The sequence below is a fragment of the Rosa chinensis genome, chromosome 6, assembly GCF_002994745.2.
Source record: "Rosa chinensis cultivar Old Blush chromosome 6, RchiOBHm-V2, whole genome shotgun sequence".
NCBI classification, from domain to species: Eukaryota; Viridiplantae; Streptophyta; class Magnoliopsida; order Rosales; family Rosaceae; genus Rosa; species Rosa chinensis.
This window is the reverse complement of record NC_037093.1, coordinates 35,374,374-35,398,540: the sequence shown is the minus strand read 5'-3', so window position 1 is coordinate 35,398,540 and position 24,167 is coordinate 35,374,374. Positions and strand designations below refer to the sequence as shown.

The 24,167-nt window shown below is 37.1% G+C and overlaps 1 protein-coding gene across 1 annotated transcript; it reads right to left on the bottom strand.

Annotated features, from left to right (window-relative positions):
- Window positions 1-1,894: 1,894 nt before the first annotated feature.
- Window positions 1,895-22,544, bottom strand: LOC112173596 (putative laccase-9). Its single transcript, XM_024311270.2, has 8 exons — window positions 22,452-22,544; window positions 21,897-22,048; window positions 18,276-18,520; window positions 10,896-11,027; window positions 6,300-6,891; window positions 5,732-6,090; window positions 5,435-5,617; window positions 1,895-1,923 (listed from the first exon to the last, which is right to left on the bottom strand). The coding sequence occupies exons 1-8, from the start codon at window positions 22,542-22,544 to the stop codon at window positions 1,910-1,912; spliced, it is 1,770 nt and encodes a 589-aa protein (XP_024167038.1). The 3' UTR covers window positions 1,895-1,909.
- Window positions 22,545-24,167: the final 1,623 nt, after the last annotated feature.

Here is a 24,167-nt window from a genome sequence, read left to right as displayed (position 1 = left end):
CTCAATCTACCTAGACCCAATCCACAAGGTAGCTCTGTCTTTGCTTTGCTACTGACTTCACCAGCCGAACTTGTAACTCCTTTGTCAATCTTCAGATGTCACAACTTCCACAACGTCGTCAATCATCTCAAGGCACAAAGACATGTATGCAACACACAAGAAGACATACACAGATGGTGTTTTAAAGATATGGTTTACTGGGTTTGACAATACTTTGGAAGCTAGACATGGAACAGCTTACAAAGACACTCTCAAGTAAGATTTTGGCTCAGTGCATTTCTAGAGAGATCTAAGGATAAGAGAAACCGATAAGGAACAGTGCTCTATAGATGCAAGTCTGTGACTAGCTAAGTGTGAGAATCTATTTATATGGAAAGACCCGAGCTAGGGCTGACTGGACATGTGTAATGAGGATAACTCACTTGATTAAGATCAGACACATTAAATAAAACAAGCTTAAAATAAGCTGCCAGCTCAGCTCAGACACACAGGATTGAAATGCAGGTCTCATCCTAATCTAGGATAGATATGGACCTTCAATCCTAAAAGTAGCAAGCAATATGAATGCAATTTATACCTGATGATGTTGAGGAGGAAAGATCCATAGAACTTGAAGCACAACATTCTTCTGAAGATCAAAGCGACAGAGGCTAAAACTAGATACAAGAGTCTCTTTAGATAATGAGCTAGGAAATGCCAATTACAAAACATTTTTTGCTCTAACAAAGTGGTTTTATTTGACTGCGATTTTGCGAAATCAAATGCTAAGATGAGAGTCAGAACATATAGATTTTAGTCACGAGTTGACTTACTGATGCATGTTCTTGAAAGATGAGAAATTGATGGTTGTTGCTGTGATTTATGCTTATCGATTTGTCTAGGTTGAGATGAATGAAGCACGTGTTTCTATTTTGGTTCTCTGAGTTTACTCACATGAGCTTCAAAAGCTTACCAGTTGTTGTTACAACCCAGTGCACTATTCAATGGTGTAGGGGTTTATCCTGCAGGTTAAGGTGAACGTGGTTGAAGTTTCTTTGATATTGTTACAGAAGGTTGAGAATCCGATTGTGCGATTTTGCACTTGATAGTTTTCCACTGTGTAGTGAGTGTGGTGGGTGGGTTTACTTATTGAATTGTTATGCAGTTTAATTTGTGAACTTAAGAGTAATGTAATTTGTGAGTCAAAAGAATGAGTCTGTATTGTTCAAGATTTACTTATTGAATTGTTGTCCAGTTTAATTTGTAAACTTAGAGTAATGTAATTTGTGAGTCTAAAGAATGAGTCTGTATTAATATTGTGGGTTCAGGGCATCTTTGTTTACTTGTTTTAAAAGAAAAAAAAATTCCAAGTATTAGAGTTGATGTATGAACCATCACGCCCGGCTATTTGTGATTGTTTATTTTGCTTATTAATTGTGCCTGAAAATCGGGGCATGACATTTCTCTTCTACGAAATTTAATTAGATGACAGTTTCCTGCCCATTCTCTGATATCCCATCAAACGGCTAGACCTTTCACAACAACAGACTCTTCATACGACCTTTTTTGGCATAGTGAACTAATGTCATATATAATAATGTAAATTAGTTCCTTATAATAAAGTGATGTAGCAATGGGATAGGTTTTTTAAAAAACAAGTGATGTATTGTCACACCAATACACAAACACATAAACTCTTATTGTCTTTATTTTAGGTAGAGGAACTCTTTCAACTTATTATTATACAAATGAATTATTCGGTTTATACTTCCTAAAACTTTCTCCTCAATAAATCAGCTTGTAGTCTAAACTACTTAAAGACATAAAGTAACAGACTTCAAAAGCTTACAAATTATTCTTGAATTAAAATGAAATACAAAAAAAAAGACCTGCAGAAGTCCATGAGCTCATCAACTTGGATTTCAACTAGCTATTTTGAGTCACCTGCAATAACAGATAAAGCAATTCATAACTTATTCATACTCTGCACTACTAAGCCTCTTGAAAGAACTGATCAAGTTATAGAATACAAGTAGTCAACTTTAACGGCGGGTGCCGTATAGATTCGATCTTCCGTCTAGTTTTTTTTTTTTTTTTTTCTTATAGAAAAAAAAAGTAATTAAGTACTGAGGAAAACTTGCTCTTTCTGAATTTTATTTATTTATTATAGTTGCAAATATTGATATTGATCAACACACCAAACTAAAATTGAATAACTAATTTCCGTGACTTCAATAATGAATTTAGCAAGTTAGATAATGCCATCATTCCAAAGCTTAACAAAAAAAATATCAAAAAGCAATATGATAATATTTGAGCTATAATACTACGAATATCTCAAATATTATTATATTAGCCCCTAAAGCCTAAGTTAGAAATATGCGAACTAGTGAGTAACTGTAGCTCCTCAAAAAAAAAAAAAAAAAAAACAAGTGAGTAAATGTAGCTCCTTATCTTGCTTGCAAGTTGAGAATAAGTTACTAAAGCCTAAGCCGAGTGAGCAACTCTAGATATATCTTCTTCCACTTTCATTTCTTAAACAAATTAGGATAAAGTTAGAATCATTTATAGGAACCAAACGACAATTGCAGGCGTTAACTAGCCTTTCTAAACCCAATGCCACAGTCTATTAGTTGTGTTAGTTTTTTATTTTTATTTCATCTGGTGACTTTTCAGTTTCTCACATATATATTACTTCAAACTACAACTTCCTAGAACTTCTTCTCAAAACTTGACTGAAGTAAAGAAAATAAAGACATTCTGAAACCTAGAGTCTCAACCTCTAAAGAACAATGATGAACTAATTAATACCGGTATAGAACATTAGTCTACTTTATTTGGCTTTAGCATTATCAATGTTTAAGTGCAACATTAGGCAAGGAGATCCTTTCTCCTTACCTCTTTATTCTGTGTGCAGAAGTGTTGTCTTCTGTGATATCATCTTCAGTTCAAAATTGTACTATCAGAGGCTTATCTATGTCTCCTACAACTCCTGTTATTCATCACATGCTATTTGCGGATAATAGTGTTCGATCTTTTTGGGGAATGAACTATCAGAGAATTCTAACAGTTCAAGCACTTTTTCACTTTGTATGAAAGAGCTTCATGCCAGAAGGTTAATTTGCAGAAGTCTAGTGTTGTTTCTAGTGGCAATGTTAGTATGCATTAAAAAACCCAACTAGCTGCTATACTTGCGGTACAATGTGTGTCAGAGCATGGTCTCTATCTAGGCTTGCCAATACATGTAGGGTAATCCAAAGCTACCATCTTTGCCTATTTGAAAGAGAGGTTAACTAAAAACATTATTAGTTGGCGCTCCAAAATTCTCAACTCTGGAAGTAAAGAGGTTTTAATCAAAGTAGTAGCTCAAACCTTACCTATTTATGTGATGAATTATTACATATTGCCTAGGTCTTTATGTGATGATTTACAGCAGTTGTGTGCCCAATTTTTTTGGGCGGTACAGATGAAAAAAAGAAGGTACACTGGAGGTCTTTGGAGAGAATACATGTGCATGCTCAAAATCTATCTATCCAGCTAAGCAAGGCTGGAGACTAATGTCTAAACCTAATTCTTTGGTTGCTCAAGATTTTTAATCTGTGTATTACTCTCATGGCAATTTTCTAGCTGCAAATATGGGAGAGTGACCATTTTTTCTTGGAGAAGCATATATGATGCTCAAAATGAATGTTGATGGGTCTTTTTACCTAACTATCATTTTGGAGGGTGTTAGAAGCGGGGGGGGGGGGGGGGGGGGGGGGGGGGGTGTGTTTGTATGCGGTGTTCATAGAAACTCTGAAAGGTATTTTTCCCACAAAAAGGAGTTTGTTTGCGAGGGAGGAGGCGACGCGACTGCTTGCTTCTCGCTCGTTGGATCATCGTGTTCTGATCTTCTGGCCAGGCAGCTCCATCTCGACTCCGTACAACAACAAGAAGGGCGTTAAAGTTGGTACCTCAGATGGCGGCGTCGTCGTCTTGGGGGTTTCTGGCAGTTCGACTATGCTTGATGCTAATTGGGCATCTACTTCGGGCCTGGTGGCTGGTGCATGGTTGGTTTCTGGGCTTCGACTTTTGGCTGCAGATGATCTAGTGTGTTGGTTGAGAGTTCCTTCCCTAATGGGAAGGGGATTTTAATCTAGTTTGTTTAAACTTTACCCTATTACTGTGCAAAACTAGTTCATAATTGAATAAGCTTACTTTAAATAAGTGAGCAATATATGTCTAATGAGTGGATATATCCTATATATTAGCGTAGCTTCACCACAACTTCTTATCTGGACGGGGCTACCCTAGCCGGGCACGGAGGTGATGGAGATGGCGTAACGTACGGGACCCGACAAATCCCCTTTGTCGTTTTTGTTCAAGCGCTCTAGAGTCTATAAATCGTAGCGGAAGAGTATGTAATGATCATTCTGGCCTGATCTTAATTAATGAAATCTATATGATGATCTTTATTCAAAATAGGGATGACTAATTAACCTTAGAATTTTTTGCAATTTAAAGTTTATTTTTTATTTAATTATTTCTCTTTTTGTGGGGTTTTTAAAATTTTAATTTATTATCTTATTATATTTTTAACGATTTTATAATTTTATAATCTAATCGCTGTATGATTAATGAGACTAAGTATGATTATATGTGAGTGTGACCTATATAAAGGTAAAAACTTAGAGTTAGAAGACATATATGTCTTGTTTATGGTATGATATATGTGAATAAGAACTTGAGATGATCGCATACATATGTGGGATCAGTTGTGAGGAGATACCCATACTCCGCGTACAAATCCACCAAAATGCAACTAATCTAGCAAAAACACCTGACCCACCTTTAGTTCACATATAAATTTATAGGACATATCTATTTTAATTATACGGTGCAGATGATTAAGGTTCAATAGAGTTTCTTAAGATTGTTATTTCTATGAGAGATGTTCATTATTCAACCCTATGTAATAAGGGATGAATTTTCTTTGGACAGTGCTCTCCACGTCTTGAATCGATGAGTTTTCATACATAAAAATCTATATATATTACACTAATTCTTACTTTCAATTTGTTCTCTTATATCTATTATCACTCTTTTTCCCATGATACTATGAAATTATATATTTTCTTGTTTCATTTGTTGGAATTTCTTCACATTTTTACAACAATGCCTTTTTTAATTGAGTTATATGAAGATGCAAGTACGGCTGCAAAATCTTCTAAAATTAATTGTTTCCATCTTCAATTTTGTGTATTTGGATAACAAAAATTTGATGTTACTGGCATGAAATATATATATATATATATTCTTATTCGTTCAACAATCAAATAATATGTGTGTATGTGTATATATATAAACTTATTTTCCATATTAGTTTTTTTTATTCGATTTCAACCTGGAAACTTTTGTATCATGTGGAATACAATATTAGTTTGACTAGTTATACAAGAAAGCATGATTTACTCACCTGCTATCTTTCTGAGCATATCAAAAGGTTGTAGCCTGATGGTTGGTGAACCATTACATGGAGGCATGTTTGGGGGTGGTTTACGTATGCTCGTCTCAGGTGTATCTCCATCTTTGACTATCATCACAAAGCTCATACCCCAAGTCAAATGTCGATCAAAATGACAATGCCAAAACCAAACCCCTGAAATAATCATCTACAGTAAATTAATTGAACCAACTTTGTGTAACCATTAATGATATCAATATTCCAAAATTTAAAGTGAATTTAGTGCAGCTTATTTCAAAAGAAGCCTACCAGGATTACTTGCTTTGAATCTAATAGCAACCCATCCTACTTTTGGGAGTGAAACAGTATTCATCTTTGGAGGATCAACCAAATTATACGCTTTGGGGTCTGTTTCATTGTCAAAATTTCCAGTACCTGATCCAACTACATAAAAGCTATAGCCATGCATGTGCATGGGATGATCCTCAGAAGCATCAAGCACATTAGTACCTTGGAACACTATTTCAACCTCTTCATTGTACTCTAATACCTTGACCTTGGTTGCTTTGGCAGTTATGATCGTAGTATCAGGATAATCTTCTGACGCGAAGTCATAAAATGATGGTGGAAAATTAGGAAAGTCTGAGGTATAAAATCCTTCCATGTTCCTACACAACAACAATATGATTTGAACATAAGTTTATTTTAATTGTACAAGGTACCTCAAATCAAATAATGCATTCATCCATATTCCTAATGATACTATCTTTATCTAATAAACACTTATGGACTACACTAAGCTTTTTCTTATCTTTGAATGAAGCACAGATCACAAAATTATTAACCTTCAACGAACAAAATGATGAATAGGAAATACCTGTAGTATGCACGTAACACATCTGTTGATGGGTTAGCCCAGCTTACATTGTTTAAACTAGCAGCTACGCCAGTTTCGTACTGACCAGAGTGATTAACGAAACCATAATTAGATGAAGCTATTAAGTACATTCTGGTGGTTAAATTCTTCGGCACATCTGCTGGGTGGCTTATGGTTGCCAGGCTCTTGAGACGATCTGTGAATTTTTTTGCTGCTACTAAATCAAATAAGGTAGGTAGGGTACTTGGAAAAATTGGGTGCGTTGGGAGTGTGTAATTGCCTTTATACTCGAGAATTCCTGTCACAGTTGAATTATCATAGTCTAAAATATCCTTCCTCACAGTGTTATATTGTCTACCGGCCATGTAGTATGTGCCCTGAGGCTGGTTGGCCGTGATCAAAATATCCATTGTTTGTCCAGGACCAATCATGATAAAGTCTGTCACAATAGGTTTAACATATGATGCATCCATACCGACAACAGTGAGGCTATGTTCAGCAATTGCAAAATAAATTTCTACATTCATAACTGCATTAATAAGGCGAAGAAGATATGTCTTGCCATACTCCACTTGCAAGCGATACGTACTAGCTGTAAGACAACAATGACAATAAATTATATGTGAGGGTACTTCTCTATTAGTAATGAAATGTATGATATGCACATTGAACGCATATTGGTTAGGGAGAACAACATAAATTGTATTATGACCTAAATCTAAATCTATCAATTATATTTGCAAAAAGAAGAAGAAAAAAAAAACAGAGCTAGCAAATAAAAATAAATAAATAAATATTTAAGTAATGAATCATGAGGTACAGAAAATAGAGAAACATTAAGAAAAAATGAGAACAAATTTGGATAGGGAAAATAATAAAGCATAATAGTTTCATGATTCATTTGTGTTTGATTTTTTTTTATTGGATAAGAGATTTATGTTGTCTGATTAAGGAATGGAGATGTAATTAAGATTTATAGAGTAATTAAATCATTGAAATGACTAAGTTTTTTATTATAAAGATCTTAGTTTGTTTGTAAAGTATATGAGTGAGTTTTTTTTTTTTTTTTTGAGGGAAACGGAATCATGTTCCGAATATATTAATCAAACGACGACTCTCCATCAAGCTAGAGGGATTCAAAAAAACCCCTCCTAATACAATCAAAGCATAAAGCAAACTGCGAAAACGCAGATAGTCCTAGAGAAAGCAGACAAAAACCAAACTAGCTAAAACACGAAATAAAATAAAGCGTCTACACCTATCCAACCCTAATAGGAGGGCGGAAAAAGGTGAGAAAATTATTCAAAGCAAAAAAACAAAAGAAAACGCAGACCTACACAATCCCAAGCAAGCAGCTAGAATGGAGCATTGACGCCTAAGACCTCAATTGGTGTACATCTCCGCATCCATCCCAGCAACAGCTTCATCGAGGACAATGTTGGACTACAACCCTAACCCTCTTGGGCAATGGCGGAACTATATGGGGCCGGAGTGGGCCCTGGCCCTCCCCCCCCCCCCCCCCCCCCCCCCCAATTATTTTGAAAAATGCTGCTAAGCTATTGATTGGCTTGTGTTTTTATCCTAATTAAAAGTAAATTAAACTATAATTTACAATCATGGCCCCCCAAATTGAAGTCTTAACTATAATTACTCCTTGTAAACTGATAATTATAATAATTAACTTCATTAGTTGGCTTATTTAGCTTATAGAATTCTATAAATTATTAATTAAGGCGCATTTAAAGGAGAATATTAATGGATGCTTAATATATGGCATCGAAAATGAAGAAAAAATAATTTTTCGTTTTTGTTATTCAATATTTGTTTGTATTTGAATTTTCTAGTAAATATCAATGGTTGAAAAAAAAATTTATCAATATTTTTGGCCCCCCCATTGAGAAGTTTCAGGTTCCGCCACTGCTCTTGGGGTAGGGTGGTCTTCTCCATTACCTCATCAACCGAGCCCACTACAGCCGAAGCAGGAGCAGGCTTAGGTTTATTCCGATGACCACGGGGCCTACCCTTCTTCTTCGGAATCTTCCCATCAGTAACAGGAACCTCAACTAAGCCATCAGCAAGCTTCATGCGTTTTCCATCCTCGACCCAATCCTCCTCACGAAGTCGTCGCACACCCAACACTTTAGATGGGTGTCCAAATGAAAACAGACCACAACCCTCAGACCCAAATAGCCCAACAAACGGCCTACTGGCCCTTTCCTTGGTCAACCCAGACTCAACAGTCAACCCTAATGCATAATCAGGATTTCCCACCGAAAACCTCTGACCTAGTTCCGCATCCACCTGCACAACCATGCCTGCAACCAGTCCACCTCCAACCTCCGGCACCACAGACCCAGAAACCACGACCTCCTTCAACGCAGGTGCCATCGATGGCGTAGTAGCTACATCCGGCGACAACTCTGCATCTATCTCAGCCTCCCCCAGCAGCAAGCCTTTGTCGCAGCCTTTTCCGGCATGAGTAAAGAAACCGCATCCTTTACAGATGCCATGGCACTTTTCATACTGGAACTCAAGCACCACCGTCAAATCTGGCGAGCAACAAAACTCACGCTTAGCCCAGACCAGCCGGCCAACGTCATGGCTCAGCCGGATTCGTTGGACAGCCTCCTTCCTCCGCAACGCAAGTTGGTCAGCCCTAACAAAAGTTCCCAAAACATTGCCAATCCGGGTTAAAGCCCGATCATTGCGCATGGCAACTCTCAGACCCTTCACCGCCACCCAAACCTCTAAACAGGCAGAGGAATCTCCGGCAGAGGGCTAGCCCCGTCGTAGTCCGCCAACAACAGCATCGAGTTATTGTAGTACCAAGGGCTGCAGTGTAGAACCCGGTCTTTCACCTCCTGTTCCTTGAATTGGAACACGAAGATCCCCCCCTCTTCCTCACGGATCAGTACCTTCTCCTTCAACCGCCATATCCCAGAGATCGCCGCCAAAAACGACTGAATGATCACCGGTTTCTTGTTAAGCAAACGACCACAGAGGTAAGGCTCTGTTTGGTTGGTGGAAAGGAAAGGAATAATTTTCCTTTCCATTGGGAAAGTGGATCCTGGGTGGGTTGGGGGGAATCATTTTTCACCTCTTTTTCCTTTCCATTGGGAAGCATTTTCCCTTCCATTGTCACTCCCAAACACAGGAAAGGAATGACATTCCTTTCCCAATGCCCAAAATCTGTGAAACAAACACAGCCTAAAAGAAAGGGTCGTGGATTAAGTCTCCGCCCCCAACCAGGCTCACTATGGCCACATTCGACAAGGCAAGAGTCCCTGTCCTATCTTCCGCCGCCATCGCTGCCCAACTCTCGATCAGTTTTTCGGCTAGGGATAAAACCCTAGCAGAGCAAAAGTCGACTTATATGAGTGAGCTTATTTGAGGAACTTTAGTGAGGTTTAATGAATAGATTTAGTATTTGATAAAGCATAAAGGTCAAGTGAGTAAATTTAGAAGTTTCAATAGAAAAACTCTCGATTGTTACTTTTTGCTGAAGTAAATAAATAATATAAAGGGAGTAAATGTTGATTTTCATATTATAATATTATTTCACTAAGAAAATTCAAAATTGTAAGTCATAGAAAGAAACTAGATGTTTTTTACGTGTGTCTGGAGTTTATGTAGTATCAATGTGACATTGTGTCTTACCTAATTAATTATCCATCACAAAATGTATATTCTAGTTTCTATGTGAAATGGGTAAGGATCAAGGGACACATATTTTGACACATTTTTTTACACTCTTTCCTAGGCTTTAGATTTAATTGCATCCAATGGTTCTTAAACTTCATTAATGGATATTAAAATTGAAACATAAATAAATTGTTTTTGGTAAAAATACAAAACTAACAAATAAGATAAAAATAACACAAGAACTCAACAGTAGCAGCAGCGCCACCACCACCACCCCTAAAGACCCGAGCTTGACGCCAATTGAATAACCAGTGCATTAAACCAAGAACACAAAGACCTCTCTCTCTCTCTCTCTCTCTCTCTCTCTCTCTCTCTCTCTCTCTCTCTCTCTCTCTCTCTCTCTCTCTCTCTCTCTCTCTCTCTCTCTGTGAAATTCTCTTTTAGTTAGCCTCCATCAATGGCGGACATGGAGACTCTTTCCAGAACACCAATCATGCATGGTCTAAGGGTTAATTACAATTGCAATATCTCTTGTTCAATTATTAAGTGAAACATGTTTTTCTTAAAATTTAATTGATTGGTACATTCATGGGTTGTAAGAAGAAGAATCTTTCTTCTCATCCGCTTGTTCTGCAATTGACAATGGTGGCTTGTAGGTATCGGTACTGCCGGTAGATTGTGTTTATTTGATTTTTATTTATTTTTTGTAATTTTAAGAAAGATATATATATATATATATATATATATTTCTATATTATTGCCACATTAATTAGTGGAGCTTTTAAACCATTGGATGTAGGGAAATCTAAAGGTTAACAAAGAGTGTAAAAAAATGTGTCAAATAATGTGTCCCTTGATCCTAACCCATGTGAAATACATGTTTAGTTACCAATTAGAATCCATAAGTCTTCTACTTTTATTTTTATTCAAAATACTACGAATTTAAGCAAATACCGTTTGAACATGGGAGAAAATCTCCTGGTTGTCCATTTATTGTGTAGCAATCCGAGTTAGGAGTGTCACTACCATCTTGGAGGTCCTCAGCAACCACATCGTTCACATCTTCAGTAGTATTATACCAACTTCCTACAATTTTAAATATAAAAAGAGGATAAATATAAATTTACAAGTTTAGTTTAACAATATGGGGTCATATACCCATAAGCATAAAAGGAAGACAAACATAAACTTACTATAGATATCTAAAACTCATTATCAACATACTAAATCAACTTTTGTAAATACTATGACACCTTTTGTCGTAATAATGTTAATTTTGATAAGAAAAAAATATTTAATAAAGAAATTTTTTTTTGAATAGAAGTTCATTGCATTAGTAATCAAGCCATGAAAACAGGCCAGAATCTAACAAAACTTACATAAGAACATTTGGAAAACCGGATAATCTATCTAAGCTAAACTAAATTCATTAAAGTCTAATGGGACGCTCGCATGACGCAAGCCTAACTAAACAAGAATAGCCTCGCTTTCTAAGGAAAAATCATTCATCTAGTCTAATTTGCCGACACGCAATTGTGGTACAAATCACAACTAGAAACATCTTAAAAAAGCTTATAGAGTTTACCCCTAACTAAACAAGACTTGCACCCAATTGTCTAATAGCAGAAATTAAAATCTAGCAACTAACAATCTCAGCAATAGGTTGGTCTTCTTGCTCTTCTTTGAACTCTGCTTACTCAAATTGGGCCCAGGACCAAAGGCACAAGCCCAAACCTGAGTTCTTGGAACAGAAGCCCAAATACAGTGCCAGGCAGTCGCTGCCACCGCCGTTGGCGGCATCTGAACTTCTGGCGGTCAACCTTTCCACCACTTCATCTCTCTTCAGTCAACAAAGATAAAAAACAAGACAACTCCAGTCAAAACCCAACCAGATCCGCGCACCAAGAGCGCACGAACCCAAATCCGGCGCCTATTCGATATAACCTTGCCCTGTAACGTCGCCGACCTTCCCCCGTCGATCGTCTTTGCCGCTCTGCAAATCAAAACGTTAGCCTCCGATCTACTTCACTCAAAAACCACCGATCGATCTACTTCACACACAGTTCCTCCTCAGACGCCGATGACAACCAAAGCCAAACCCGTCGACGGCGAGCGTCGACAATGAGCACTGCGTGAAAACCGCCGACAAAGCTAGAGTTCGCTCTCACTCTCCCTCTAGATATCTTTGGTAAGAAAGTTATATTTAATAAAGATATTGGTAGAATTACAAAGACACCTGCCACACACGTAATTCTACATTAAAGTTAAATGTGGATGCTCAAAGAAACTCAAAGAAATATTAGTCCAGAGTAGGGCTCGTCAACGGGCCGGGCCGGGCCGGGCTTTATTGTAAATCTAAGGATCCAAGCCCGTCCATAAAAAGTCGGCCTTGCGGGCTTTTTCGAGCCGGGCCTTGCGGGCTTTTTCGGGACGGGCCTTGTGGGCTTTATTTATAATAAATATTTAAAGACACCAATTTTTTTATAAATCTATATGGGCTAAATACAAAATACTACCCTGTGGTTTAGGTCTAAAATCAATTCAGTCTCTGAACTTCTAATTTCATCAAAAACACCCCTGCACTTTCAATTTTGATCTAATAGGTCCAATTTGTTAGTTTTCCGACAATTGAGTTATTTAACTTGTTAATGTGACTCATATATGGCCTATGTTTTATGATGTGATGTCGAGGTGGTCTGCATAGTCAATTTAGGAGTGAGTCCTACTATTAAAAATAAATAATTTTTCAACAAGTAATCCAACTATAACTTGAATCCATAATAGAATATTAACAAATTGGACCTATTAGATCAAAATTGAAAGTGCAGGGGTGCTTTTGATGAAATTAGAAGTCCAAGGACTGAATTGATTTTGGACCTAAACCACAGGGTACTAACTAGTATTTAGCCCAATCTATATTTATATATCATACATTCCAAAGAGCAACCTCTACCAATTTAAAGAAAATGAGAAAACCAACTATTGGATGTGATTATTACAATAAATTATGCGTGTGGCTAAAAATTTAGTCAATTTCACCATAGTTTCTAACCCGATCGGATTGGTCAACCGTAATTATTTGTATGTTTTCCTGGTTGACTGATGCGTGAAGACAGCGAAACGTGCTTATTTTTTTACATCACGTTTGTAAATATTTCATCGATGGATGTGTGTGGATATAAGATAAAAAAAATTTCAATTTTAATTACAAATACGTTGGTCTATACCAATTTGCCTCCTAAGGTTGCATAACTTATACATTGCATTTAAATTGTTGAGGTTCATTATAAAGCAAACATGAAGTGGAAAATGAATTTGGAGAAACCAACCGCTCGATGGAGAGATTGTAATGTTTTATGGTGGTTGTAAAAATTTCAGCCAATTTGGTTCTCGTTTCGAATTCGATCAACTATGTCAAACTTAGTTACTCTTATAAACCTATATTTATATATCATACACTCTAAAGAGCAACCTCTATCAATTCAAAGAAAATGGAAAAACCAACCGTTGGATATGATTATTACAATAAATTATGAGTGTGGTAAAAAATTTATCCAATTTCACCATATTTTCGAATCTGATCGATCGAATTGGTCAACCGTTGTCACTTGTATGTTTTCTTAGTTGACTGATGGCATAACGACCACGAAACGTGCTTATTTTTTCACATCACGTTTGTAAATATTCCATAGATGGATGTACATGAACATAAGATAAAAACTTCAATTTTAATTACAAAGATGTTGACCTATACCAATTTGCCTCCTAAAGTTGTATAACTTATATATCGCATTTAAATGGTTAAGGTTCATTCTAAAGCAAACATAAAGTGGAAAATGAATTTGGAGAAACTAACCGTTCGATAGAGAGATTGTAATGTTTTATGGTGGTTGTAAAAATTTCAGCCAATTTAGTTCTCGTTTCGAATTCGATCAACTAGGTCAAACTTAGTTACTCTTATACACCTATATTTATATATCATACACTCCAAAGAGCAACCTCTATCAATTAAAAAAAAATGGAAAAACCAACCGTTGGATATGATTATTACAATAAATTATGAGTGTGGTAAAAAAATTTAGCCAATTTCACCATATTTTCGAATCCAATCGAATTGGTCAACCGTCGTCACTTGTATATCTTCTTAGTTGACCGATGACATGACGACCGCGAAACGTGCTTATTTTTTCACATCATGTTTGTAAATATTCCATAGATGGATGTGAGTGAACATAAGATAAAAACTTCAATTTTAATTACAAAGACGTTGGCCTATACTAATTTGCCTCATAAAGTTGTATTGACTTATATATTGCATTTAAATTGTTGAGGTTCATTCTAAAACAACCATGAAATGGAAAATGAATTCGGAGAAACCAACCACTCGATGGAGAGATTGTAATGTTTTATGGTGGTTGTAGAAAATCTAGCCAATTTGGTTCTCGTTTCGAATTTGATAAGCTAGGTCAAACTTAGTTACTTTTATAAACCTATATTTATATATCATACACTCCAAAGGGCAACCTCAATCAATTCAAATGAAATGGAAAAACCGACCGTTGGATGAGATTATTATAATAAATTATAAGTGCGGAAAAAAATTTAGCTAATTTTACCATATTTTCGAATCCGATCGAATCGGTCAACCGTAGTCATGACATGTAGAATATATATGCACATATTCTATACTTCTATATAGATAAAATTCTTTAGAAACTAGACACATGGGGCTTTCTGTGCATATAGGGTATAGCTCCTAATTCTATCCGAGCAGTTCCCAGTAATTCAGTGAAGTTCCGTTCTAGACATGAAGTTGTAAAAGATGTTGCAGATTCCCGTCTAAGCAGAACTGCTTTCACTTAAATTGCTATAACTCCTTCTAGAAAAGTCGGAATCACAAACCGTAAAATTCGTCAGAAACTAGACACATGGGGATTTCCGTGCATATAGGGTACAGCTCTTAATTCCACCCGAACAGTTCCCAATAATTCAGCGAAGTTAGGTGTTCTGCACAACAGTTTCTGTGTTGCAGATTCTCGTTCAAGCTGAACTACCTTCACTTAAATTGCCATAACTCTTTCTAGAAAAGGCGGAATCACAAACCGTAAAATTTCTCAGAAACTAGACACATGGAGCTTTTCGTGCATATAGGGTACAACTCTTAATTCCATCCGAATAGTTCCCAGTAATTCAGCGAAGTTAGGTGTTCTGCACAACAGTTTCTGTGTTGCAGATTCTCGTTCAAGCTGAACTGCCTTCACTTAAATTTCCATAACTCATTCTAGAAAAGTCGGAATCACAAACTGTGAAATTCCTTGGAAACTAGACACATAGGGCTTTCCGTGAATATAGGGTACAGCTCCTAATTCCATTTGAGAAGTTTCCAGTAATTCAGCGAAGTTAGGTGTTCTGCACAGCGGTTTCTGTGTTATTTATATTATATTTTTTGTTTGCTAGCTTTTACGGGCCTAGCCTAACGGCCTTTTGGCGGGCCGGTCCTATGGGCCTGGCCGGGTTTCAAACCCCTAAACCAAGCCCGGCCCTCTACCCACCGTGCCGGGCCTATGGAGGGCTTTTTGACCGGCCGGGCCGGAATTTTGGCCCTCCGGGCCGGCGGGCCTCCATCGGCCCACTTGATCTGCGGGCTTTTTGATGAGACCTAGTCCAGAATGGGTCGAATAAGAAATACAAACCCCATACCCAATTTAACTTTGTGAATATCAAAACTACATCAACGATTTTTAAAATGAATGCTCATGTAGGATACTAAGCAATGAATTTTTGTAGTAATCATTCTTCAATTTCTTGTGGGGGATGAGTTCTTCCCTGCAAGAGATGATTTCTTCCTTGCACCAGGGATCATAGTCTTTATTTCGAGTTTGAAACTTCCTCAGATTTTTTTTGTAAAGAAGGAAAAAAGAAAAACAAAAAACAAGAATAAGAATTGCCTTTTATTTTTTTTGAGAAGAACAGTCAAATAAATTGAAGTTCTGTAAAATTACACATTACGACTCGCTCGTTAGAGTTGTCAAATAGAGTCGCTGCCTAAGGTCCTAAGCAATTTAACCTTTGTAACTACTGATGTAGCGCACGCAAAAATTACCCTACACTACCTACAAGAGATTGAAATTGCATAGAAAGCGTGGATACTCATGTCGACTTTCCTCAAGCCTCAAGATCTACAAATTTTCCTTTCAAGAAGAGAAATTCTTACAAAATTAAGATACAGATAAAAAATGCCAACTTGAGCCCCAACCTATTCCAAAAGAACCTAGCCCAGAAGCCCAAAACTCCAACCCAATGCCCAAGGGAAACCCTAGGCCCAAAAGCCACCCGCATGTCGGCATGTTGGCTTTAGCGCCACACCCTAGTCACAGCATCGACCCCCAGACCCACCGACCACCCACTACCACATCGTCAGCCACCAACTCGTCATATTCTCCGTCGCAATCACCGACATGGCGCCTACCTCTGCCGCAAAGTCACAACCTTTAACCCTAAGCCCTAGCAACAATACCAACAACTGCCTCCAAGATAAGCAGAAGTTGTCTCCTCTCCGCCGCAGTGAACGCCCTACCATCCCCAAGTCACTTCACACCATCTATCACATCCAAGCCGCCAAAAAGCCGGCAATTGTCAATCGGAAACCTGAAGGCAAAGAGGTTTGGAAATCTATGATGAAAGCCCACACCACAGGGAGCCCCATCATCGTTTCCCTAATCACAATTAGGAGAGCGGAATTCCCCCGCCCCTGCTTCATTTGCAAGCCTGATTAGAGATGAGGAGGAGCTCCCCACCACCGCTGACCCAAACTTCCTAAGCAAAAGTAGAAGGAAAAAAATAGAGAAAAAAAGTCTTTTTAAACAATAAAAATAAAATTATAAGATGGCCTTACTCTCTTCTTTCAACATAATTGATGAACTGAAGATTGCAGTTTTCTACATAAACTAATCAAAGTACATTCCAAGTTAGACATTTGGACACCCATCTAAAGCGTTGGGTGTGCGACGAATTCGTGAGGAGGATTGAGTCGAGGACGGAAAACGTATGAAGCTTGCTGATGGCTTAGTTGAGGTTCCTATTACTGATGGAAAGATTCCGAAGAAGAAGTGTAGGCCCCGTGGTCATCGGAATAAACCTAAGCCTGCACCTACTTTAGATGTAGTGGGCCCGGTTGATGAGGTCATGGAGAAGGACACCCTATCCCAAGAGGTTAGGGTTGCAGTCCAATATTGTCCTTGGTGAACCTGTTGCTGGGATGGTTGCGGAGATGTACACCATTTGAGGTCTTAGGCGTCAATGCTCCATTCTAGTTGCTTGCTTGGGATTGTGTAGGTCTACGTTTCTTTTGTTTTTTTGCTTTGAATAATTTTCTCACCTTGTTCCGCCCTCTTGTCTCAGGGTTGGAAAGGTGTAGACGCTTTCTTTTGTTTCGTGTTTTAGCTAGTTTGGTTTTTTTTATTTTTTTTTATGTTTTCTCTAGGACTATCTGCGTTTTCGCAGTATGCTTTGTGCTTTGATTTGTATTATGAGGGATTTTTTAGTTGTCGTTGATTAATATATAATGGAACCTGATTCCGTTTCCCTAAAAAAAAAAAGTTAGACTATCAATCTTATGAAACTTGAAATGAAATTGAATTCAGGAGTCTACAAATCTCTCAATGTGTATGTGGTTGGAGACAAACACCTATCTAACTAGGGCTTCTCAATCTAGCATATAAAAAATTCAAGTTGCACGCTAGATTAATATGGGTTTTAATCTAATTTTTTCAGTTAGAAAATTTATAATATTATATATGTATTTTTTGCGTCATCTTTGGGTATGTTCACATCGTTCACAAATCACAATTAAACTAGACAACTCCATGATTTTAAATCTAAGGCCTCGTTTGGTTCACAAAATTGGGGGCTTGGGAAAGGAAAGTTATTCCTTTCCTATGTTTAGTGTGCACAAGGAAAGGAATAACTTTCTTTTAAGAAGGAAAAATATGGAGGAAAGTGAATCATTTTATTTAAAAATTTTATGAGATTTTGTAATTATATATGAGGATAAAATAGAATATTAGTATGGTTTTGTTTCCTTTCCTTACACAAACCAAACATTAGAATGGAGACAAACATGCATTTTCTCCTTACTTCCCAACGTTTCCAAACAACAGAAAGGAAAGTTAGTGGGAAGTTTGTTTTCCTTTCCCATCAAATTTCCTAAGAAATTGATTTGTTTCCCGCGAACCAGACGAGGCCTAAGGGTTTACACAAAGTCTAATAAAGTGTGTGTAGCCCTATTAAATTATAGAATAATAAATGAATGAAAGTGAAGTTAATGCTACATACCAAATACAATAATATCTTCTCCATCAGGTTTAGGAAATGGAAACTCTGTATTATCAACGGGCCTAATGACAATGGCACCATGGACACTTGCTCTGGTCCATTCACTATGAGCATGCCACCAAAGTGTTCCTTCCTCATCGGAAAATATAACCTCGTAAGTAAAATTTGAACCAGGTTCAATGGCACATTGTGTGATATACTCAGGACCATCTGACCATGGATTTCTTGGTTGATGTACTCCGTGCCTATAAACAACAAAAGATACATTAGACTTAATTGATTATAAATACCTTGATAATATACATAAATTTGAGAAAAAATGATATAGTATCTTTTTTTTTTTTTTTGTTGCTCATAAGTACAAAAATAAGGAGGTATTGGAACTTGGAAAATTTCCCCAAAGCCATTATAAGGACTATTTATTATGGGCTCATTGGTCTGGGGTTTTACAAGGCTTGGATTGCCCCTTTATTGGGTGGTTGGATGGATTGGGCCTCTATGGCCAAAATACTATCTAAATTCTTGTTAGGTCGCAAATACCAGTGGCTTTGAGGATTATTTTACTTTATTTGCTTCGGAGTCATTAGGTTTTTGTTTGAAATAATGGTGCATGAATTTCCTAAAAAGTGGGTGTACTGGGGGTTTCCTGGGTCTTATTCTTGATTCAGAATAGGTTTTAAGGTTCCTTAAGGAACGATTCTTTTTGTCGACCCCATAGGGGTGTTTCGTTTTTGTACTGCTTACTGAATCTATATAATGGGCTGACCTCTTTTCATTAAAAAAAAAAAAAACTATTTATTATAGTTAGTCGATATAAAGATAAAACTATACCTTCTTCAACAATATAGCTAGAGTATTTCTCAGCAGTTGTTGGCAAATAGTCAGTACTAATCATTATCTCTCTCTCTTTGGGTTAGTACTTATGAGACTTTGCACTTTTAATCTGTGGCAACCGGCAACAAGCCATAATTTTTTTTTTTTTGTCACCAACCAACGTGGCCACTACATTTAGTAGTTAGTACCCTAACTTGGTGGCAATGCAGCACCTTGAGTGCAAATTTTCTGAAACTGCCCCTGCTCCCTAAAGTGCAATACCCAAAACACCCCCCTGCTGGGCAGTGATTGGTCCTCCCCACCACGTGTCCCATGCGGGTGCCCTACGCAAGCTTCTCTCCACCTTGAGACTTGTGGCAGAATCTCAGTCAACACGACGTTAACTTTTCAAGCATCCAATGCTCAATTTTCTTTAACAACTAATCAACCACAAATCCTAACCCTACGTTTTTTGGGTCCCTGTTTGTGGGCACATCGGTCATCGGCGCTGACTTTCAACATCAAATTTCTCTTCAGATTGCTTCCAGGCATCAACATGGGTCTCTTGTCGACGACAAAAAATGGGAGGTCTTAAAATTGAACTCTACAAATTCATATCACTATGTTTTTTGGCCACTACTCAAAAGACTTTTTTAATTGTCTTGATTTTGTCAGTATTATTGGTGGCTTCGATGCTAGAGGTGTTGTACTTAATGGTGGTGCAACTGGTGTTTTGCGGATGACGGCAAAACTACACTGCTGGAATCCCTGATGATAGCAATTGCTTGGTGTGCACAACACACCATGTTAAAGCAAGATCACCCGTTGATGTCATTGATTCAATATTATTTACTACTTTTTGCCTTTCATTTCCATCATCTAGGTCACTGGTTAGATAATGTTTATAAAAGGTCATCGAATGTCAGTTTGCAGGTCACGAAGTTGACCCAAAAAGTGACCCAGAGTGACCTTTTGTGAAAAGTATCTAACTGAGTGATCTAAATGGTGAAAATGAAAGGTAAAAAATAGTGAATAGTATTAACTCAACCTCAATAGATGAACTTACTCTAAGAGGCCAAGAGATATAGGGTTGGATTTGGCTTTTGGGCTTGATTATGTTCTTTGAGACCCAGGTAGTTTTTGTATAAAAATTTAGATATTGGGGTCAAATTAGTATTTTGAATATTCAAAGCTTTATGCTCATCTCACAAAAACACATGAGTTCTAAGTTTTTATTATTTTATTTTATTTATGGTTGCAGAGCCCGTGTTTTCTTTGTCATGGATGTATAACAGTAGGATTTGACGGAATGACTTTCTTATGTAATGTAGTTCATTTAATACTTGCTCTTTACTCCACGCTCTACCAATAATTTGAATGGAAAGCAGTGGCGGAACCAGGATTTGATCTTAGAAGGGGGGGGGGTGTCCAGACATAACGTAAGTTGAAAGTAAAAAAAAAAAAAAAAAAACAATAGTATAAAAATAATTTAAAAATCTTGAGTCTTAATATCAGATTGTAGTAAGGTAGCACTAAATTCAAAATTTTCGGGCGTTTTTCTTTTAGTAAATCATGTATCAAGTGTCTTTTGTGTGGATGACTTTTTCATCTACAAAGCAAAAGAAAAAAAAATTACATATAAACAATGAGTATTCAACAAAATCAATCGTGAAAAAATAAACCAAAAAAAAAATTAAAATCAATCTAACAAAGCAAAATGAAAGAATGGAAAAAAATATAATATAACAACAAATAAATAAAGGTATTAGACCTTTTTGCTTTGTCTGTGCGAGAGAAAAAAAAATTAGGTTACAGAATTTGCAAACCGCCAACTCCAATATATAGAATAAAAGCTGTCAAAATTTAATGATATATGAATATTTATTAATTTCTGTTTTTACTTTCTTCTCTTATCCTAAATTTCTAATTAAATGAATATTAATATTTTATTTTTAACCTGACAAAGTGACAATCACGTGGGTTTAGAGAGTGGGGGAGGTGGGGGTTAGAATATTATATATTTATGTGAACAATTCAATTTAGAAGGGGGGTCCAGCCGTTGCACATACACATAAATCAATAGTTTAATTAATAATAGACATATAATATTATATATCTGCCAAAAAGCTGAGGGGGTCCGGACTCCGTCAGACCGAATGACGGGTCCGCCCCTGATGGAAAGCCGTTTTTTGGAGGCTTCAAAGCGTGAATTTGGAAGGGTTATAAGCAACGCATCAGCATTGCCGACAACTAAAGAACGCGATGGACCGCTCATAGCGATCAACACAGTCACCGTTTCAAAGTGTCTGGTTGAAACCATCTCCTTGCAGAAGAATGCATTTCGATGGGAATTTCGATCTAGAGATGGAAACCCCCCGTAGATCTATACGTGGTTGCAGAGGAAGGAAAAATGTACATCTATGCATGATGGGCTGATGGACACATCTTCAAATTAGTAAAGCGGTTATAGCCATAACTAAGTACAAGTCTTTTATCGGAAAAAAAGAAAAGAAAAAAACAACTACGTACAAGTCGATTTCCAATGTCAATGTGCTATCCATATAGGAGTTATATATACTTTTTTCTTTCTTAAAATCTCATCAATATTGCAACATGTCAAACGTGTATATCATTCTTAATGAAAAATAATGTTTCGAAAAAGAATTTATAACAACTCATTGCAAATAAACATGAAATTGATTGAGGGACACAAGAATTATAAGAACTGTAATGTACCTAATTATATAATGGCATTCATCGAAGCTAATTTTATTTAAATTACACCTAAGAGAGATATTAGCAGTATACCAGTGAATAGTGACTCCATAATCTCCTTGATTGTGAACATTGACAAAGACAGTATCCCCCTTTTGCACACGAATGACTGGCCCCGGAAAACTGCCATTCACTACCAGCATGCTCTTTGTGTTACATAATCTTGTAAAGTTCTCCTTCTTGAGCTACATTAATTAATTGCAAAAAAATCACAAAAAAAAAATATTTCTTGCAACGTAACGTAGATGTCTGCTCCAATATAGGAGTTAGTTCCAGTCGTCTTCTCAGCCGTGATGAATTTTAAAGGTGTATCATGCTCAGTAATTAAGTTATACAGCAAACAGGTATAACAGACGTAAAAGTCGTAGTGAAAAAGAAAAAAAATCTTATAAAGCCTGTTTTTTATTAGCTTAGTTTTAGTATCGTCTTAGCAGATGGTATCTTGGTGTATAATTAAGATGATTTTGAGTTCTTATTCCAGAATACTTGTACGAAAAAAACAAGTGAACGCCGTGTACATGGAATGCTTAGAGTCTCATTTTCAGGCGGTGTCTATGGTAATAAAAAAAGTTGGAAACCGGTACTTACTACAAAGTCGTGGTAATGGACATGGCATTCAACAATGCAATGCAGCATCCCACATAGCAGAAATAAACCCAGAAAATCTGGAAAGGTACCCATCGATGGATCTTCACGCCCAAGCCTCTTGTTTTTGTTAATGATCGAGACGCAATTGGGAGCATTGTGGACTATGATGGTAAGTATTTATAGATGGGAGTCTGGCAGAGCTTAATCTTGGTCTCATAGGTACGTATTTTGGAAGTATCAAACTTTCTTTCAATTTTGTAGTTGGAGGAAGTTGAAACCTTGTTATGAAGGTCTGATACATTGTTAATTATATATCCACTCAACTTCTAGTCAATATTATTCTCAAAAAAAAAAAAAAAAACTTCTATTCGATATTTTTGTTCGCTCTTTATGCTCTGTTTTTGCTGCCCCCCCCCCCCCATATACATAAATCATAAATGTGCGACCGACGGGGTATGTATTTTGGGATGAAATTTTCATATACGGTTCTCGGGGGGGGGGGTCTCCTTGGTTTACCTATCTCAATAAAATCTATGATTGGTTCATTTTGGGAAGTATCAAACCTTCTTTCAAATTTGTATTTGGAGGCCGTTGCGTGTTGCTCTGTTTTTGCTGGCCCCCCCCCCCCCCCCCCCAGATACATAAATGTTCGTCCGACGGGGTATGTATTTTGGAAGTATCAAACTTTCTTTCAATTTTGTATTTGGAGGCCGTTGGAATCTTGTTATAAAGGTCTGATGCATTGTTAAATAAGTTATTAACTTCTACCTTTAATTTCTGATATCCTTAGGGCAACTCCAACCATAGGCTCTATTTGGGGGTGCTATTCTCATTTTAGCACCCCATTGTTGCACTATTCATATAAGACTCAATTCTCATCTCCAACCATGAGGTGCTATATGGAGGTGCTATTTTCACTATTCTTGACTAAAATATAATATGAGTATAATTTTGATGAATATTATATTAAAAATATGTTAATTTAATTAAATAAGGTAAAAATAAATAATTTAACATTTTATCATAATATTTAAAAATTATTCTTATTAACCCCTTTGTTGCACTGTTCCAACGGGTATATTTTTCCCCCTTAATTTTTTGGTAATTTTTTAATTTTTTTTGGAACAAAAAGGAAATAATAACTCTTCAATTAATAAGAGCCGTTGATAAGTTTTTTCCCCTCAAATCTAAGCCATCAGATTGAAAATGAATCTGTTGAGTAAAAAAAAAAGGGGCACATCGGACCGTCTATATTTAAACCTGATCAATCAGGACCGCCAGTTTCATGACCGTTGGGGGTTCCAACGGTCAGCAAGGGACATAAAATGCTCGCGGGCCCCACGTCTGCAGATGAAAAAGCCCCTCACCTTCTTTCTCCAGCTCCTTGGCGCGCGTGCTGACCTTCTTCCCTTCAAATGGCGCGCGTGTCTCCTTCCTTCTCCACCCCTGGCGCGTTCCTCCCTCTTTTGGGTTGAGACAGCCCACATGCTGGCCTCCATGAACAGTGCCGAGTCCTGGTCTTGGAAAAGTCTCAAATATGAGACTTCAAATGGCTCCAAGTCTTATATTTATAAGACCAGATCCACCAAAAAGCCTTGGTTGGAGATGGAAAGTCTTATAATTGGCCAATTTTGAGTTTGGCACCCCATGGTTGGAGTTGCCCTTAAATACTCTTGTTTTCCCCGTTCACTACTAGCGAAACGGCCTATGGCCACA

What these genes read in the sequence shown, in the direction of transcription:
- LOC112173596 (XM_024311270.2), bottom strand. Translation starts at nt 22,544, where the DNA reads ATGGGTACCTTTCCAGATTTTCTGGGTTTATTTCTGCTATGTGGGATG. An exon ending in TCCATTACCACGACTTTGTA is followed by an intron (nt 22,049 to 22,451) that starts GTAAGTACCGGT and finishes TAATTAATGTAG; the next exon opens with CTCAAGAAGGAGAACTTTAC. An exon ending in TTTTCTCCCATGTTCAAACG is followed by an intron (nt 6,892 to 10,895) that starts GTATTTGCTTAA and finishes GTTGTCTTACAG; the next exon opens with CTAGTACGTATCGCTTGCAA.